The 15,283-nt window shown below is 36.1% G+C and overlaps 4 protein-coding genes across 9 annotated transcripts; 2 read left to right on the top strand and 2 right to left on the bottom strand.

Moving 5' to 3' along the window:
* LOC132165678 (glutaredoxin-C5, chloroplastic) lies at window positions 1-5,047 on the top strand. 4 transcript variants are annotated; one of them, XR_009438520.1, is made up of 6 exons: window positions 3-408; window positions 534-607; window positions 3,202-3,276; window positions 3,736-3,762; window positions 4,605-4,741; window positions 4,831-5,047. XR_009438520.1 is itself a non-coding variant. In XM_059576338.1 (5 exons), the coding sequence occupies exons 1-5, from the start codon at window positions 128-130 to the stop codon at window positions 4,679-4,681; spliced, it is 528 nt and encodes a 175-aa protein (XP_059432321.1). In that variant the 5' UTR covers window positions 1-127; the 3' UTR covers window positions 4,682-5,047. The 4 variants fall into 4 exon arrangements, 3 of the variants coding, with proteins under 3 accessions (XP_059432321.1, XP_059432322.1, XP_059432320.1); XM_059576338.1 differs by having other exon boundaries at window positions 1-402; window positions 4,605-5,047; XM_059576337.1 differs by having other exon boundaries at window positions 4,605-5,047.
* A 717-nt stretch (window positions 5,048-5,764) lies between these two features.
* LOC132166288 (glutathione transferase GST 23-like) lies at window positions 5,765-7,603 on the bottom strand. Its single transcript, XM_059577084.1, has 2 exons — window positions 7,189-7,603; window positions 5,765-6,578 (listed from the first exon to the last, which is right to left on the bottom strand). The coding sequence occupies exons 1-2, from the start codon at window positions 7,498-7,500 to the stop codon at window positions 6,228-6,230; spliced, it is 663 nt and encodes a 220-aa protein (XP_059433067.1). The 5' UTR covers window positions 7,501-7,603; the 3' UTR covers window positions 5,765-6,227.
* Window positions 7,604-8,221: 618 nt separating this feature from the next.
* On the bottom strand, window positions 8,222-9,800 carry LOC132166450 (probable glutathione S-transferase). Its single transcript, XM_059577266.1, has 2 exons — window positions 9,479-9,800; window positions 8,222-8,930 (listed from the first exon to the last, which is right to left on the bottom strand). The coding sequence occupies exons 1-2, from the start codon at window positions 9,785-9,787 to the stop codon at window positions 8,571-8,573; spliced, it is 669 nt and encodes a 222-aa protein (XP_059433249.1). The 5' UTR covers window positions 9,788-9,800; the 3' UTR covers window positions 8,222-8,570.
* Window positions 9,801-11,155: 1,355 nt separating this feature from the next.
* On the top strand, window positions 11,156-15,236 carry LOC132166084 (protein LOW PSII ACCUMULATION 1, chloroplastic). 3 transcript variants are annotated; one of them, XM_059576840.1, is made up of 5 exons: window positions 11,156-11,475; window positions 12,740-13,312; window positions 13,402-13,452; window positions 13,790-13,956; window positions 14,940-15,236. In XM_059576840.1, exons 1-4 carry the CDS (start codon window positions 11,225-11,227, stop codon window positions 13,929-13,931), a joined length of 1,017 nt encoding a protein of 338 aa, XP_059432823.1. In that variant the 5' UTR covers window positions 11,156-11,224; the 3' UTR covers window positions 13,932-13,956; window positions 14,940-15,236. The 3 variants fall into 3 exon arrangements, with proteins under 3 accessions (XP_059432823.1, XP_059432822.1, XP_059432821.1); XM_059576839.1 differs by lacking the exon at window positions 14,940-15,236 and adding an exon at window positions 14,824-14,862; XM_059576838.1 differs by lacking the exon at window positions 14,940-15,236 and having other exon boundaries at window positions 13,790-14,289.
* Window positions 15,237-15,283: the final 47 nt, after the last annotated feature.

A 15,283-nucleotide genomic window follows, 5' to 3' on the forward strand; every position in this document is an offset into this window, starting at 1 on the left:
ACCACTAAACTAGAAGAAAACCCAAACAGAAAGGCGAGCAAATTTTAGCGAGACACCAACCAACAAAGAAAAAGCTGCAACTCCAAGATTGCTGAAGAGAAGGACCAAACACGAAGCAAAAAGCGCAATGGCAGTCACATCTAATCTCACCAGTTTCACCTCTCTCTTTGTAAATTCTCCTCGCACTCTCTCTCCCATCACCAATTCCTCGCTTTGCTCTGTTTCTTTCATCAACGCTCACACCCTCAGAACCAGCTCAAGCTCAAGCCTTAGCACCAATTGCTCAAGAACATGCAGACCCATTTCGGTTCAAGCTATGGCTTCCTCGTTCGGGTCGCGGCTCGAGGAGAGCGTGAAGAAGACGGTAGCTGAGAGCCCAGTTGTTGTTTACTCTAAAACTTGGTGCTCGTGGGTTCAATTCTCTCTTTCGATCTCAATTGCAGTTTTTTTAAGCTAATTTTTGTGTCTTGTGTCGTGGGTTGTGTTTGGTTTTTGGAAATTTGAAATGGGTTTTGTTGGATTTTGTGTTGAAGGTACTCTTCGGAAGTGAAGGCGTTGTTCAACAGGCTTGGTGTGCAGCCATTGGTCATTGAATTGGACGAACTGGGTGAGTGTTATTTCTCTCTTCCAAGTATATATTCTATGTATTTTTGTGTATGTGCGTAGCTGTAAGTGGATACGCTTAACTGGACGGTAATGCAGCGGATTCAAATTGGTTTGCCTGTCAAGCCTCAAAATCTTTAAAGCGTATAATATTTACTTGAAAAATAGGAAGAAGCAGGCGATGGAACATCTAGGATTTAGATCTTTTCCTAACCAACATGGATCCATTTTTGAGTATACACGATTGAATTTCACATTGTAAAGACATCACAATTGTGAGTGGTTAATTTGGTATTGTTGTACTTACAAAAACAAAATAAAATAGTATAGTTGTCCCCAAAACAATTTAAGCTTTTGGGTTGAGTGATGTCCTATTATGTTATATTATGGTCTCATGGAAAGAAATCCTTAAAAGATCAATCTCTCAAGTAGTATCAAAGTCGATGGTGGTTTGCGGTATGGTGGAATGTCGCATGCACAAATAAGAGTCCCTAGAGTAGGGATAAAGGTGCATGGTGCAGGAAAATTTCACATGGGACACAAGTGATTCTAGAGACGACCCAAAAAATTGATTTTTTTTTTTTTTAATTTTAAAAAAAGGCTTCCATTTGAAGGGAGTGTAGCAATGTGGTGATGAATTCACACGTGAGGGAGAGATTGTTGAGTACACGTGTGAGTGTAAAAAGATTGAGTAGCACGTTGAAAAGATGTCGCAATTGTGAGTGGTTAATATAGCATAGTTAGGTCCAAATCCATAGACTTAAACTTTTGAGTTGAATGGTGTCCTAACATACTATATTATGGTCTTACTAAAAGACTCTTCAATGTGTCAATCTCCCTAATAGACCTAAAGAAATTAAGGTGGATTTTGTCTCTTTTGAGAGTACTAGGTGTCGTTCCTGGCTTACAAAATGTCTGAAAATATGTAACAATCAACAAAATCCGGTAAAATGAACCTGAAGGATTAGAAACCAGAAGTCTTAGAGGATGACTCAAGACCTAAGAGAATACAGTTCTGGGAATTCTCAATTTAATCTCTCCCATGGAGTGCTGTTTCCTTCAAGCGTCTGTATGATTCCTTTGCATCTATATGGTCCAATTTTGTCAGAATAATACCAATCTCCAACCGACATAGGCTCTACTCCCACCCATTTTCCTCCCCCAGCCAGCCAACAACCAAAAGCTTGAAAAAATATGATGTATGGACAATTTTATGCAATTATCTTTTCAAAATAAATTTGATTATATCTTTGGACTAATATTCTTAAAATCATGATATAACATATTTAAGAATCATAAGTTTCTTCTTGTTTGTTAGATAATACATAGTAGCATGTTAAGGCAATGATGCAAGGGGCAAGACACAAATTTTACTTTAATTTAGTTTTATTTAGGTCTAATAATTAGGTGATTAGTATTTAGTTTTATGTTTTATTTAATTTAAAGAATCTTTTTTTTTTTTTTTTTTGTAATTCAATAAATGAGTGTTGCTCTAAATCAGTGTTTAGTTGTTAATCTATTTAAGTTTGTTTTTCACTCCAATGGAGACAGACTTTGACGGAATAAAAAATATGTAGAATTGATTCTCCTTCTTTCTCTCCCTCTCTCCCCTTCGCTTCTTCTCTCTTTTCTCTCCCCTTAATTACAATTCCTGCTTGCTCATAGGATGTAATACTTCAAGACATGTCTAAGCATGAATGTGTTCTAGGCATTTTACAAGCCTGATTCTTAAACTTGTCTCTACTACTGGAAGTTCCTTATTAAGAGTTTTAACCATGAGGAGTTCAATGACTTTGAGAAGCCGCAGCCTATATTTTGTGTGAGGTAGATCAGTAAAATTATAGTTATACCTAGGAGTAGATCTGGGAAATGGTTTCCTCTGACTCATTTTAATCAATAGAGCACCAAAAACCTAAATCTCATTTGAAAAAGAAATCTATAACCCGCCATATGTAGCTTTAAGAGGACAAGAGAAATGAAGAGGACCTCTCCTTTCCCTTGTTCTTTCCAAAATTTAAATGGGTAGTAAGCCTTCCCAGTGATTAAAGTTACTTTTTTTTTTCTTTGAGTGTGTGGTTATGTAATTCTAGAAGATCGGTTCACTTGCTATGCTCATATGATGTTATAATCATAATGAGGTATACTTGTAAAAAAAAAAAAAATCATAATGAGGTATGCCTTGTTCAATGTCATTGGGATATTCTTTCTTACAATAATTTTCTCTGAAATAAATGGGCTTACATGTTATTGATGTCAATGTCCTGCATGAAAGTTAGCAACCATTTGCATTTGTAGATGCCAAGATCCAGGTTTTTGGCTTTGTCATCACTGACTGATCAATTAAATATGTTGCTTCTTATGGGACATATCAAATTCAGCTCTTGGGAATATAAGACGGCTATGTTTTAGTTATTTTAATTTGTTTCTTAAACTAAAATAGTTTTTCTATTTCTATAATTATTTGCCACTTGATGGGAATTACTATGAAAGTGGAGCTTGCTAGTCTGCTTCTTCTATGTAGTGCTTGTCTTTCAGTTCTATTATCTTCTTGTGTTCATTCATTTTCTTTGCTTTTTCTTATTTTTTTACCCCCTCCAGGTCCCCAAGGGCCACAAGTTCAGAAGGTTCTAGAGAGGCTTACTGGACAATATACTGTACCAAATGTTTTCATTGGTAAGTTGTACTTTTGGGATGCTTAACATTACTAAAACATCTGGAATATTAGGGATGTAGTCCTTTTTGTTTCTATTTTTATTCTTCTTGTTTTTCTTCACCAAACCAACATGGTTATTATTTATTATCCATATTTTTCAAATGGATATAGTATAGATTTCTATTGACATGCATTAATTTGCACAAAAGAGAGAGGGATTCCCCATACTGAAATTTGAAAAATTTGTAAAAGCAACATTTGCGTATATTCTGCTTGTAATGCATCAGGTCCATTTGTATATTCTAAGTTTTACGCTGACCATCAACTTATGACAGCCCTCCTTTATCCACGCTGGAGTCCATTTTTTCTTTTGCTGTAATTTCTGTTGTGATTTATTTTTGCACCTATTTTTTCTGTTTGATCTATTGGGATATTTGTTGCGAATAGAGACTCGAATTCTGATTCATCTCCTTGACCAGGGGGCAAACATATTGGCGGATGTACAGGTATGATGTTCTTACTGGTTGCCCCTGATATCTTGGAGAGATTAGCTGTGTGATGTCATTAGACTGGCATCACACTGCAAGATGCTTAGAAAGATTTGTTAGAGAGAAATTTGTCTGAGATTGTGTGAATTGATTGAATGGAGGGGGAACTGATTAGTTGTGTTTATACTGTACCAAGAGGTATCAATTGCAACCAATCATAAGGACATCATGGTCCAATGAGGAGTCATGTCACTCAGCAGAGAGGCACCTCTCTAGCCAGCGTGCTGTGGGAAGGTGGAGCCATGTGTGGCCAGGAGTCATGAAGTGTGCACTCTTCTGTACTCCGCCTCGCAGTCTTATGGTGTGGCCACAAATATGGGCCAACATTTACATCATCTTTTAACCACTGGTCTATGAAGCTGAGTGGTAACCTGTTTTTAATCATTCCTAACCTGTTTTAAATAACTGTGTAATCCAAATCTATGGCAGCCATTTGTAATTCATGAGATGGTTTGTTCATTGCCTACTACACTTTCTCCCCTCAGCTTTTGCTATATTCTTCCTCAAATTCTTCTTACATCTTCCATTAATTTCGTCACCCTTATAGTGTCTTCCAAATTTAAAACTTCCAATATTTTCTTGACTTTATTCTCGTACACAGAAGCTGCTAGTGATTCCCAAACTTTTGCCCTGTAACTATGGATGTATCACCCTCGAGTCTATAGATGACTTGAATCTCTTTCCTGTTGGCAATAGTTTGAAAATATTTGGATTTGCGGTTAGACGCCCAAAAAAAGAAAAGACAAATGAAGTGAAACATTTTTTTTTTATATCTAATGTTGCTTCTTATTCTGATGCAGATACAGTGAAGCTATACCGGAAAGGAGAACTCGAACCTTTGCTGTCAGAAGCTAATGCCAAAACTACAGAGAGCTAGCCCTTTGAAATGTTGTCTTGAAGAATTTGTTCCCCAAGCAAACTGACTTCACAAGAAAACGTCACATTTCTTCCTCTACCATATCATAAATTATAGACTGTGAATCTTCTTTGCTGATATATTCACAGTAAACTCTAATGCTTTGGCAGTTGATGGAAGTTTTGTGGATCAAAAACGCTGAAGTTTGGGTGTGGTCAAAACCTTAAACTTATTGAACGTAAGCTTTCTTTATTTTTTCCTTGAGCCTTGATGATTCTCACCCCCTCCTTTTGGTTCCTTTGTAATTAAATTTCTTATTTGATTTTTGAGTTACGTGTGCGATGATTTTGGAAATTAATAATATTTCTCCGTTTGTTTCTTTGGAAATTTAATGAGGAAATAACTGTTTAGAGATTACATAATTTTTGTGTCTGGAAGTGAGAAGTAACTAAGGGTCAGATAATTACTGAGCTTCTTATGAATTCTTTATTATCTAATTGTAGATATATGTAAAGTTAATCTGGGTATAAAGAGAGTGGCCTAAAAGCCTTGCTTCCCGTGTCAATATTAAACACTAGAAAAATGCTACACACTCTCACATTTCCAAATGCACACTTCATGACATGGCACTAAAAATCACTATTGAATATTGGATCTAATAGTGATTTTTAGAGCCACATCAGTGAGTATGCACTTGGAAGCGTGGAAGTGGGAGTGAATGTAGCATTTCTCTTAAACACTAAGGTGATTTACTGTCTTCAAAGTGATTATTATGCATGTTATGAAGGTTGATGTGAATTTTTATGCAATGCCAGAGTAAGAGCTAGATCAATTTTGCCATGGAGATGTTATCGTGCTTAACCTGTATTAGAATTGGCTAAAAGCAAAACCTATTTTCTATATGAGGACAAGGAGAACCGTAAACTAAAGTTAGAAAAATGCTTGGGCTACTTTTACTACAATTTTCTTACAAATTTGATGTGGTTGTTCATAACTGGTAAAATGATTAAGCTCTTTTATACCCATGTAAAGAGTGAAAAATGCAATTGTTTTACTAATTATGGACTGCCACGTCAAATTTGTAAGACACTTGTCGGAAAAGCTGAAGCATCCCTAGCAACACTCTTAAAGTTATTTATCATGTATGTTTTAGCTGGAAAATGGCCTCACAACTTGCCAATTTGAGTGACTAGGATAAACAATACACCATAATTGTTGACACACTAAAGAGATACAGAATATTCTTCCATTCACACTGCTATTTCTTTTGTAAGCCTATAGATACACGCGTATTTGTGGTTTTTTATTTTTGGAAAATCACATCCAAAGATTGAGAGCATTCATGCCATTGAATTTCAAGGATTCGGATCTCTAGCAAACAAATGTGAGTCTTTATGAGATCTACTTGTTCAAACTGGTAAAGTAGGTTGTTTGAGACTTATTTGGACAGACGAGTCTCATGAGAACTCTCACATTTGTTGTTAGGATTGCTAGCAATTCAGACAGCAAAATTATTGGAGATCTCAATCCAAATTGCAAACCACAATGACGCTAGTGTTTAGGATGCTTAAGTGGAGACGAAGGATTTCCTTCGATGCTTGAAATATGCCAACAATGCATTGCGATCAGGAAGGTTCTCTTTAATTGCTGGAAATTCTCTGAAGTTTTTCATCCATGCTTGCAAGCGAGGGAAGCTGTCAGCTTCCACCACTTTGACCCCAGCTGCTTCTTCCAGCACTTGTAGCCAAAAAGCCATCCACCCAAAAGCTAGGTCAGTTAGTCCTATCTCATTGCCACCGAAAAACTTCTTCTCCCCAAGACCATGCTCTTCCAGGATTCTCAAATGTTCTTGAGCTTCTTTTGTTGCCTTCACTTGTTCTTCTCCTGCAGTCCTCCAGAAAGCAAAAAATTTTCCGTCCTAAATTACATGAAGCATCTGGTTAGAGGTGGTAACATCTCAATCTTCTTTTCTGAGTCTAGACAAAATATTTGCTGTTCAAAGTTTGAGTATGCAGTTTATGATAGTTAAAGTAGTCAAATCCAAACTATTTAATTAATATAACATTTTCTTTTCTTTTATTTTCTTTCTTCTTGGACGGTTCATATCAATTAGTTTGGATTAGGATCCCCGTAATTCTTAAGAAATGGCAAGACTTACAGATTGTTCATTTAAAGTGAATGATCAAAATTGTCACATCATCCATTTTGAGGCAAAAGAAATTGTAAAAAAAGGGTTCTCGACCAATTTTTAAGATGATTCATTACCCTAAAGGGTAATCTAAGATGGTAAGTTACTTTAAGGAGGTGGTTCGACCACCACCTCAAGACTTTTGGAAGTGGTTGAACCACCTTCAAAACTCCTAAGGAGGTGATCGGCCACCCCTTTGAGTCTTAAGGGGGTTATCTGGCGATCCTTGAAGCCTTTAGGGTAGTCGGACTACCTCTAAAATTGAAATTGGTTGGATGAAGAAGCCATTTTGTGAGATTTTTTAGAACAATAAGAAAGAAAAATTTAGAGGCATAGTTACCTTGTCCTCCCCAAACTTTGTCCAGAACCGAGCCATAGCCCTCTGATGAGGATCACCTGGAAGCAAAGGATTCTGCGGCCACATCTCTTCGATGTACTCAAGAATGACCATGGATTCTGCAATTGGTCTTCCAGCATGAAGAAGCACTGGAACCTTCTTATGCACTGGGTTGTACTTCAAAAGCATTTCACTCTTGTTATGTAATACATCTTCTTCTACATACTCATATTTGATTCCCTTCAGTTTCAGAGCCCATATGACTCTCGAAACATATGGACTAGGCCAAGCTCCTAGTAACTTTACTTCTGCCATTCTTGTTATCTTCTTTCTACTACCTATGCCAATGAGTGTATATATACATATATATTAGAGTCATTGCCTGAGCTGCAAGCATATAGTTGGACTATTTAGACAGAAGTGCTATATTTAGGAGCCATTATTGACTATGGCCATTTTTTATTTACAAAATCTATCTTTATGCTAAAAAAAAAGTTGTGACAAAATTGAGTAGATATTTTTGGGTGGGTTAATGGTTTGATTGGTGGGTCAAGTGGCGTTACCCATTCAACCTTTGAAACTGCCAATGATTGACTAGGAAAAAAGAAATGTAAATGTTGTGACAAAGGAAACTTCATTGAATCTGTCATTCCTTATTAAATTATTCTTTAGGGCCTTAATCAATGTGCTTGTATTGGTGCTATTATGCTTAACTAATGTACCTCACGAAATTTATAAGAAATTAATTTATTGATTATGACTAGTCTATCATCGCAGCCTCCAATAATTAACATTATTAGGAGTATTATAATTTTTATTACAAATTTCTTACAAACTGACATATAGTTTACGTGATACTTACCACATCAACCACTAAAATGTGGACTGTTGTGTGGCAATCAACATGACACTTGTCACGTCAACCACTAAAATGGAAACGGTCATGTGAGTTTGTAAGTAACTTATAATAAAAAGCTGTAATACTCCAAACATTTTCTTATGAAAATTGTTAGCCTTAGTTTTTATCGGGCTGTAGTCCACATGACATCTATTACGTTTATAAACTAACGTGAAAATGACTAATTCAATGAGAATACAAGTGATAATGAAATCATATTGCAAATTCCCACCAATGGGCCCGCAAGGGTTAGTTTGAATGGTCGCTTGTCTGGTGTAATATCACTAGGCCAACTATTCGAGTCTCCTCAATTACCTCACATAATACATGGTTCTTACGGGCGAGGTCGTGTATCTAGAGTTTACCAGACATGGATGGATCCTAAAAGGGTCTTGCCTCGAGGGGTTCCCAAAAACAACAAAACAAAAAAAATCCCAACAATGGAAATAAAGAACAAAGCCTGCATGGAAAATTCCAAAGCTAAGATTCATGAGGTTGCTGATGCAATAAACATCTCCCTTAGGCGTTTGAAATATTCCAGCATTTCTTTGCCAACAGGAAGGTTCTCTTTGATCACAGGCACTTCCCTGAAGTTTTTCCTCCAAGCATGTAGGCGTGGGAAGCTGTCAGCTTCCAGCAGTTTTACACCAACTGCTTCTTCCATAGCTTCGAGCCAGGCAGATAACCAGCCAAAGGCAAGGTCTGCCAATCCAATCTCATTGCCTCCAAAAAACTTCTTCCCCCCAAGGCCATCATCTTCTATTATTCTCAGCAGCTCTTTGGCTTCTTTTGTTGCCTTCTCTTGCTTTTCTCCCACAGCATGAAAGAAACTGAAAAAAATGGGGCTCTAGGGAAGCCAAAAACAAGAGGTTAGAGATTCTTACAATCCTTTTGACCCTGCGATTTCGTAAATTAGAAGTGCGTTTTTAAACAAAATCACAAAAAGTGTCTCGTTTCAGAATGCTTTTAAAAAACAAATAATGGTTTTCAAGTAGCAGATAAAGGGGTGCATTTTCTAAAATGAGCAATTTTAAATACACTTAACTGTATATTTAAAAATTAAATTTTCATTAACTGCGCTTTGAAATTGATATTTTTCAAACCACACTTTTTGAAACCGTTAAACCAAATGAACCCTTAATCAAGTTTTCTAGTTTTGAGTTTGCTAGAATTCCTCTAATGTTTTTTTTTTTTTTTTTTTTTTTAAATGAAAAACATAGTTTACTACTTGATTGGGTTTTTTAAGTCCTAAACAGTTCAATGTGAAAATTTCTTGAGAACTTTGACATGAAAGAATATGGAATAAAGAGGAAGAAAACCCCACTAGTAATTTGAGAATTTCATACTCTTAAATGGAGTTAAATAAACATATATAGAGATTAAAATATGTATTACCTTTTCCTCTTCAAACTTTGTCCAAAATCTTGCCATGGCCTTCTCATAAGGGTCATGATGCAGCAAGGGATTATGTGGCCAAACCTCATCAATGTACTCAAGAATAACAGTTGACTCAGAAATTGGATTTCCACCATGAACAAGCACTGGGATCTTCTTATGAATTGGGTTATACTTCAAAAGAAGATCACTCTTGTCGGAAAGATCCTCCTCTACATATTCATATTTCACACCCTTGAGTTTCAGAGCCCATATAACTCTGTAGCAGTAACTGCTAGGCCAGGCTCCCAGGAGCTTCACTTCTTCCATTCTTGTTGGCTATGTGATCTTCTTTCTAACCTGGAAATGAGTTCATATAGTACTTGAACAAATGATTTGGTTTTCTTGGTCTTCATCAGCTTTGAATTTCAAAGGATAAGGAGAAAAGTTATTTTATTGAAGTCTTTTGGTATGTTTGACTTTGGATATCTTTAACAAATACTAGTGTGAAAAGGAGAAGAATACATGCCCAAGAGTACACCAACAAAACAAACGAAAATATTTGGGGTATTATAATTTTTATTGCAATGCCCTTACAAATTGTAGCAGCAGTTTATGTAACACTTATTACGTCAACCACTAATTGACGTTGTACTTACCACGTTAGCCACAAAACTTGATAAGTGTTACATAAATTGTCACGTCAGTTTGACATGAACTTATAATAAAGTATGGAAATCAACAAAATGAGTAAAACGAAGAAAACAATCTCTTATATAAATTACAGAAACACAAGTTACTGTCTTAATAAACACATTTGGTGAGGCTCTACAAGTGGAACAAAACAAAATCAAAGTATTAAAGCGATTCTTTTTGTTAAGCAGACATGTAATATATGTGTTGAATTAATAATTATTTCAAAAACTTAAGCCGGTAAGAAATTATGATTTTAATTATTTAATTAATATTTTAACATTGTTCTTCACATGTGGGTTCAAACTCCCTCTTAATAAGTAAGTTCCAACACGTGAAATATTTAATTGAAATATAAGATGAATTATAAAGACAAGATTAGAACTTAGGACATCTGCATCCTACTCTAATACCATGTTATGTTGAATCACCAATAATTAAAAAAATGAATTTAAATTATTTAATTAATATAATAATGTGCCAAACACTGACCAAAGATAATTAGGGAATAATACTGATTTTTTTTTTTTTTTTTAATTTTTTTTTTATCCCTCTAAAAGTGATGTGGCTTTCAAAATCATTTTTTTTTTTTTTTGTTAATATGTCCACACAAGAGGGAGAGGGGGATTCGAACTAGTGATCTTCGCTTTATTAAGCATAATTCCAGCCGATTGAGCTATCTCTTGGGGACTTTTAAAATCACAATTAGATCAAAATCTAATAGTGATCAGTCATAAATTCAGTTGTGGTTTTAAAAATCACATAAATTATAAAGGATACGAGAAAGACATGTTGCATTACTCCGCCTAATTAATCCTCAGAAATTCTTTTCTAATTTGTTGAATTTCTACACCATTTTTTTTTTCTTTTTTTCTTTTTTTGGGGGCTTTCCATCCCAAAAGTTTCACCACCCCAAAAATCAAGTAATCGACAACGTAACTTGGGCTTATGGGGGGCAACGGTCAAGCGTCTACGTGGCAATATTGTGGTCATCCATCTGATCCATCCAAAAGCAGTTGGCAAAAGACTCTGAACAAGCGGCAAACTACACCAACTGGTGATTAGCACTTAGCCATGGCTTCTGTGGCAAAAGTTCCGTACATTCTCCGACCGCCGAAACCTCTTCATCACAAAGGCGGCAGCAGCTGCAGCAACAACTTCAAATTTCTCTGCCGCCAATTTCTTGTTCACAGAAACACCGGGTTGGTCCCTTCTGACATCTGCTCCGTTGTCAACGCAGTAGCATGCCGCTGTCCACGCAGCCTGAAGCGAAGTTCTTCCACTATCATCTGCTCCGCTGCTAATAAGCCATCCCCTGAAATCAGGTGCTCTCTATCTCTCGTATTACTATTTTTTCTGAATTTGAATTGTGGGTGTTTGGGGGGGGGGAGTGTACCTTTTATCCTGTAATGGGGAGAGAGATTTTCGTTTTTTGCCAAGTAATATTCAATATTGAGCCAACGAAGAAATATAGTGCTCATTTTGATCAACAAGAAGGGGATGTTGTTTATGAAAATTGTTAAACCACCACCTATCCCGAAAGCCGGTAGGAATGGATTCATTTAATCTTTTAATTAATATTCTAACACTCTTCCTCGTGTATGGTTCAAACTCATCTTTAGTAAGTGAGGGGCCCAATACATTGAATATTTAATTGAAATACAAAGTGAATTGATGAAACATTTGATCTTAATACCATGTTAAACTATCATTATCTCAAAAGTTCAAACCGATAGGAAATGATTGATTTAATCATTTAATTAATATTTTAACAAATATTGAGCTGGATTGGAAAAGTGGCGATTTTTTTTTTGTGATTCTCAACTCTACTCAACTCAACTAAGTGTTAATCCCAATTAATTAGGTTCACATTCAGGTGCTTTGTGACATCTCATGAACATGGATCCTTTTGGTGCGATTTTGTGATTGACGCATCGAATAGTTTTCAAACTGTTGTATGGTTTTGAAAGATAATGGTTTGTAGTGTGTGATTCTAGGACGTCAAAGGAGTGTCCAAAGATCTGGAATAGTTGATTTGAGGATAATGAGAGGGATGAGTAATAAGAAAGGAAATTTAGAAATAAACATGCTTATATTGTATGCCTGAATGAGGTATCTGAGACTCTTTGGTAATTACTGAGGACTGACATGAGATAACTTGAAGTGTTGCAGTTCTTAAAAAAACTAGGGAAAGAAGAAAATCCAATTTATTTCACTTACTTCAACATGCTTCTTTATAATTCCTCTGACCCATATTCTTGGTTCGATTTAAAAAATCCAACTTTGGAGACATCATTTAGTATACTGTCTTTCGAATAAATAGATATTAGTTTCCGAAACTACACTCCTTAATTTAAACTCAAATAAAGCAAATGAAAAAAGGGTATTGAGTAGCAATTCACTTTATTGTGTTTGCACTTCGAACTGATTTTAAAGTATAAGTAAAAAGATATATTAGAAAATAAGGCTGGTTGCATTTTCAATTTCTTCTCTAACTTGGTTTCTTTTTATCCAATGCTTTTCCTACCACTACCAGGTTCTGTTTTACATGTGAGGATTCCTTGTAATCATAATTTTATTTGTTGTCAGTTCTACAGCCAAAATACGGAGCGAAGTTCTTTCTCCCTTTCGGACTGTTCGGATGTTCTTTTATGTTGCTTTCATAGCAAGTGGTACTCTGGGAGGATTAATAGCAACCACACAATTGATTGCTGCTCTAACGAACCCCGCAAAAGCAGTTGGAATCCTTGACATGGTGAAAGGTCTTGGCATAGACATTGGAGCAGTCTCTCTTTTTGCATTCCTTTATTCTAGGGAGAACAATGCTAAGAATGCTCAACTGGCTAGGCTTTCAAGGGAGGAAAGCCTTTCAAATCTTAAGCTCCGTGTGGACCAAAAGAAGGTTATCCCTGCCAGCTCTTTGAGAGGGTTTGCTCGTCTTGTAATTTGTGCTGGCCCTGCATCGTACATTATGGAGTCTTTTAGACTAAGTGAACCTTTCACTGAAAGCCTTTTGGAGAGAGGAGTGCTTGTAGTACCCTTCGCTACAGATGGAAATTTGCCTAATTTTGAGTTTGAAGAAAATGAAGAGAACAAGGAGATTACAACCAAAAGGAAGAGACTCTGGCAGCTGTCACCTGCTTTTGTTTCTGAGTGGTCCAAGTAAGTGACAATGTCCATTGAATAAGTGTCAATCCGTTTCAGGCTGTTGATGTCTCTCACATATATGATATTGTTCTTATAAACAATAGGTGGCTAGATGATCAGAAAACGCTGGCTGATGTTCCCTCAGAGTCTCCTGTGTAAGTTTTCTACATATTATACTCTTGAACAAAAGAAGTTCATGAATTTTACATGCATATTTGCATGCCTTATTCCAGTTCGCTTCATGTTAAATTCCAACCCATCCCAACCCACCTTTCTTATTTTTGTATTTCTGTTCTTTCTTTTAGACTGTAATCAAATATCATGGTAATCATTGTACATGATACATCTCTAGACAATTTTGAATGAGTTTATTGAGTCTGTCTGCTGTAAAAAAATTATTTAATGGATAGATGCTCTTGAATATATATGTGGGAAGTTAGCATAAGAATGCTTGCATTAAGTGATTTTGTTTATGCGTATACATTTTTTCAGATATCTATCTCTTCGGATGGATGGGCGTGTCCGTGGTAGCGGCGTTGGTTACCCCCCTTGGAATGCATTTATTGCGCAATTACCTCCTGTAAAGGGAATATGGTCAGGTCTTTTGGATGGCATGGATGGAAGAGTTCTTTGAAGAGGGTGTTTCCTGTGTTTTGAAGGTCACTTTCTCTTCAACTTGATGGAATTATAATACCTCACTTTACACCTTTCTGATAAAAGTTATGATAGCCTCCTTGTGAACTTGATGCATTTATTGGTTATTCATTGGTCAATTCTGTATTCTTTTTTGCTCCTCTCCTTGACTTGCTACCTATAACAGCATTCTGTTAGAATAGGTCTTCTATCCATGATTTTAACATTTAGCCCAGTTTATTATTTCTTGGGAGCAAGATCATTTGTATTTTCTTTCATTATTATTTTTTTTTTTTGAAGCACAAGCGGAGATTGTCATCAATGGCAAAGGTACAATGATGCTTGTGCTTCTTATAAAATCATGCTGGATGCATGCATTTATAAATTGTTGAATTGTTTCCTTTCTTAAATTGTTTGGAAGATACTTCACTACTACAATGAAAAATATGATTATGGAAACTTCTGTGATTATGGAATATGATTCTCTGCCAAAAATGACTGTTCAGAAACAAATTGAACCATGGGAACCACTAAGAGGTGAATGTGTTGAATTTATAAATTCTGCGGTTTGCATAGGTGTTTGCCATAAAAGCTGCCATGGGCAACTCTTTCATATTCATTTGTTGCTGCAAATTAATGATAATGATCCTAAGAAAATGCTCCAAGTTGGAAAATTGTGTTTGTTCTCTCTCTCTCTCTCTCACACAAAAGCGCGCTTACCCATGAGCAGGCACACACACATGCCAATTGTCCTTGAACTTTGGACCTGTAGCTTTGTCATTTGGACACAAAACCAACAGGCCACATTGGAGGCTAAAAATCCTGTTAGTCATGGGTAGCTTGTACACTATCTTTTTGCAATTTTTTGAGACATGCTTTTGCCATTCAAGCAGTAGCTTTGGGTTTACGGATTGATGTCAATCTTGGTTAAGAGGCGACGGCCATATTTTACATTTCATCTGCATATACATTTGGGTGCTCTGCCAAAACTCTTGCTCTTGCACTGCAGAACTCACAAGGTTTTGCCAGCAATCTTGTGGTTGTACAAGGTTAGACCTTTTCAGATTGTTTCTAGAAGGGCTACTTCAATGAGACCGTGCTAGCATTAATCCTCTACCAGGACGATTTTATAATGGTTCAATCTCATCAGCCATGTTCTTCAAATGTTGTCCATCATTACAGAACAAGTCCAAAAAGAAGATGGAAAAAAATGAAAAAGAAGGATTCAAGTTGCTTTCTGCTCTTAAAAGTTTAAAAATGTCTCAGAAACCGTTTTTCATATTGTTTTGCAAAGGAAATCTTATGGAAAAAAGATTGTGGTGTTATTATAATTGTAGAATTAATGGTGGCCTT

This window comes from Corylus avellana, chromosome ca11 (genome assembly GCF_901000735.1).
Source record: "Corylus avellana chromosome ca11, CavTom2PMs-1.0".
In the NCBI taxonomy this organism is placed as follows: domain Eukaryota; kingdom Viridiplantae; phylum Streptophyta; class Magnoliopsida; order Fagales; family Betulaceae; genus Corylus; species Corylus avellana.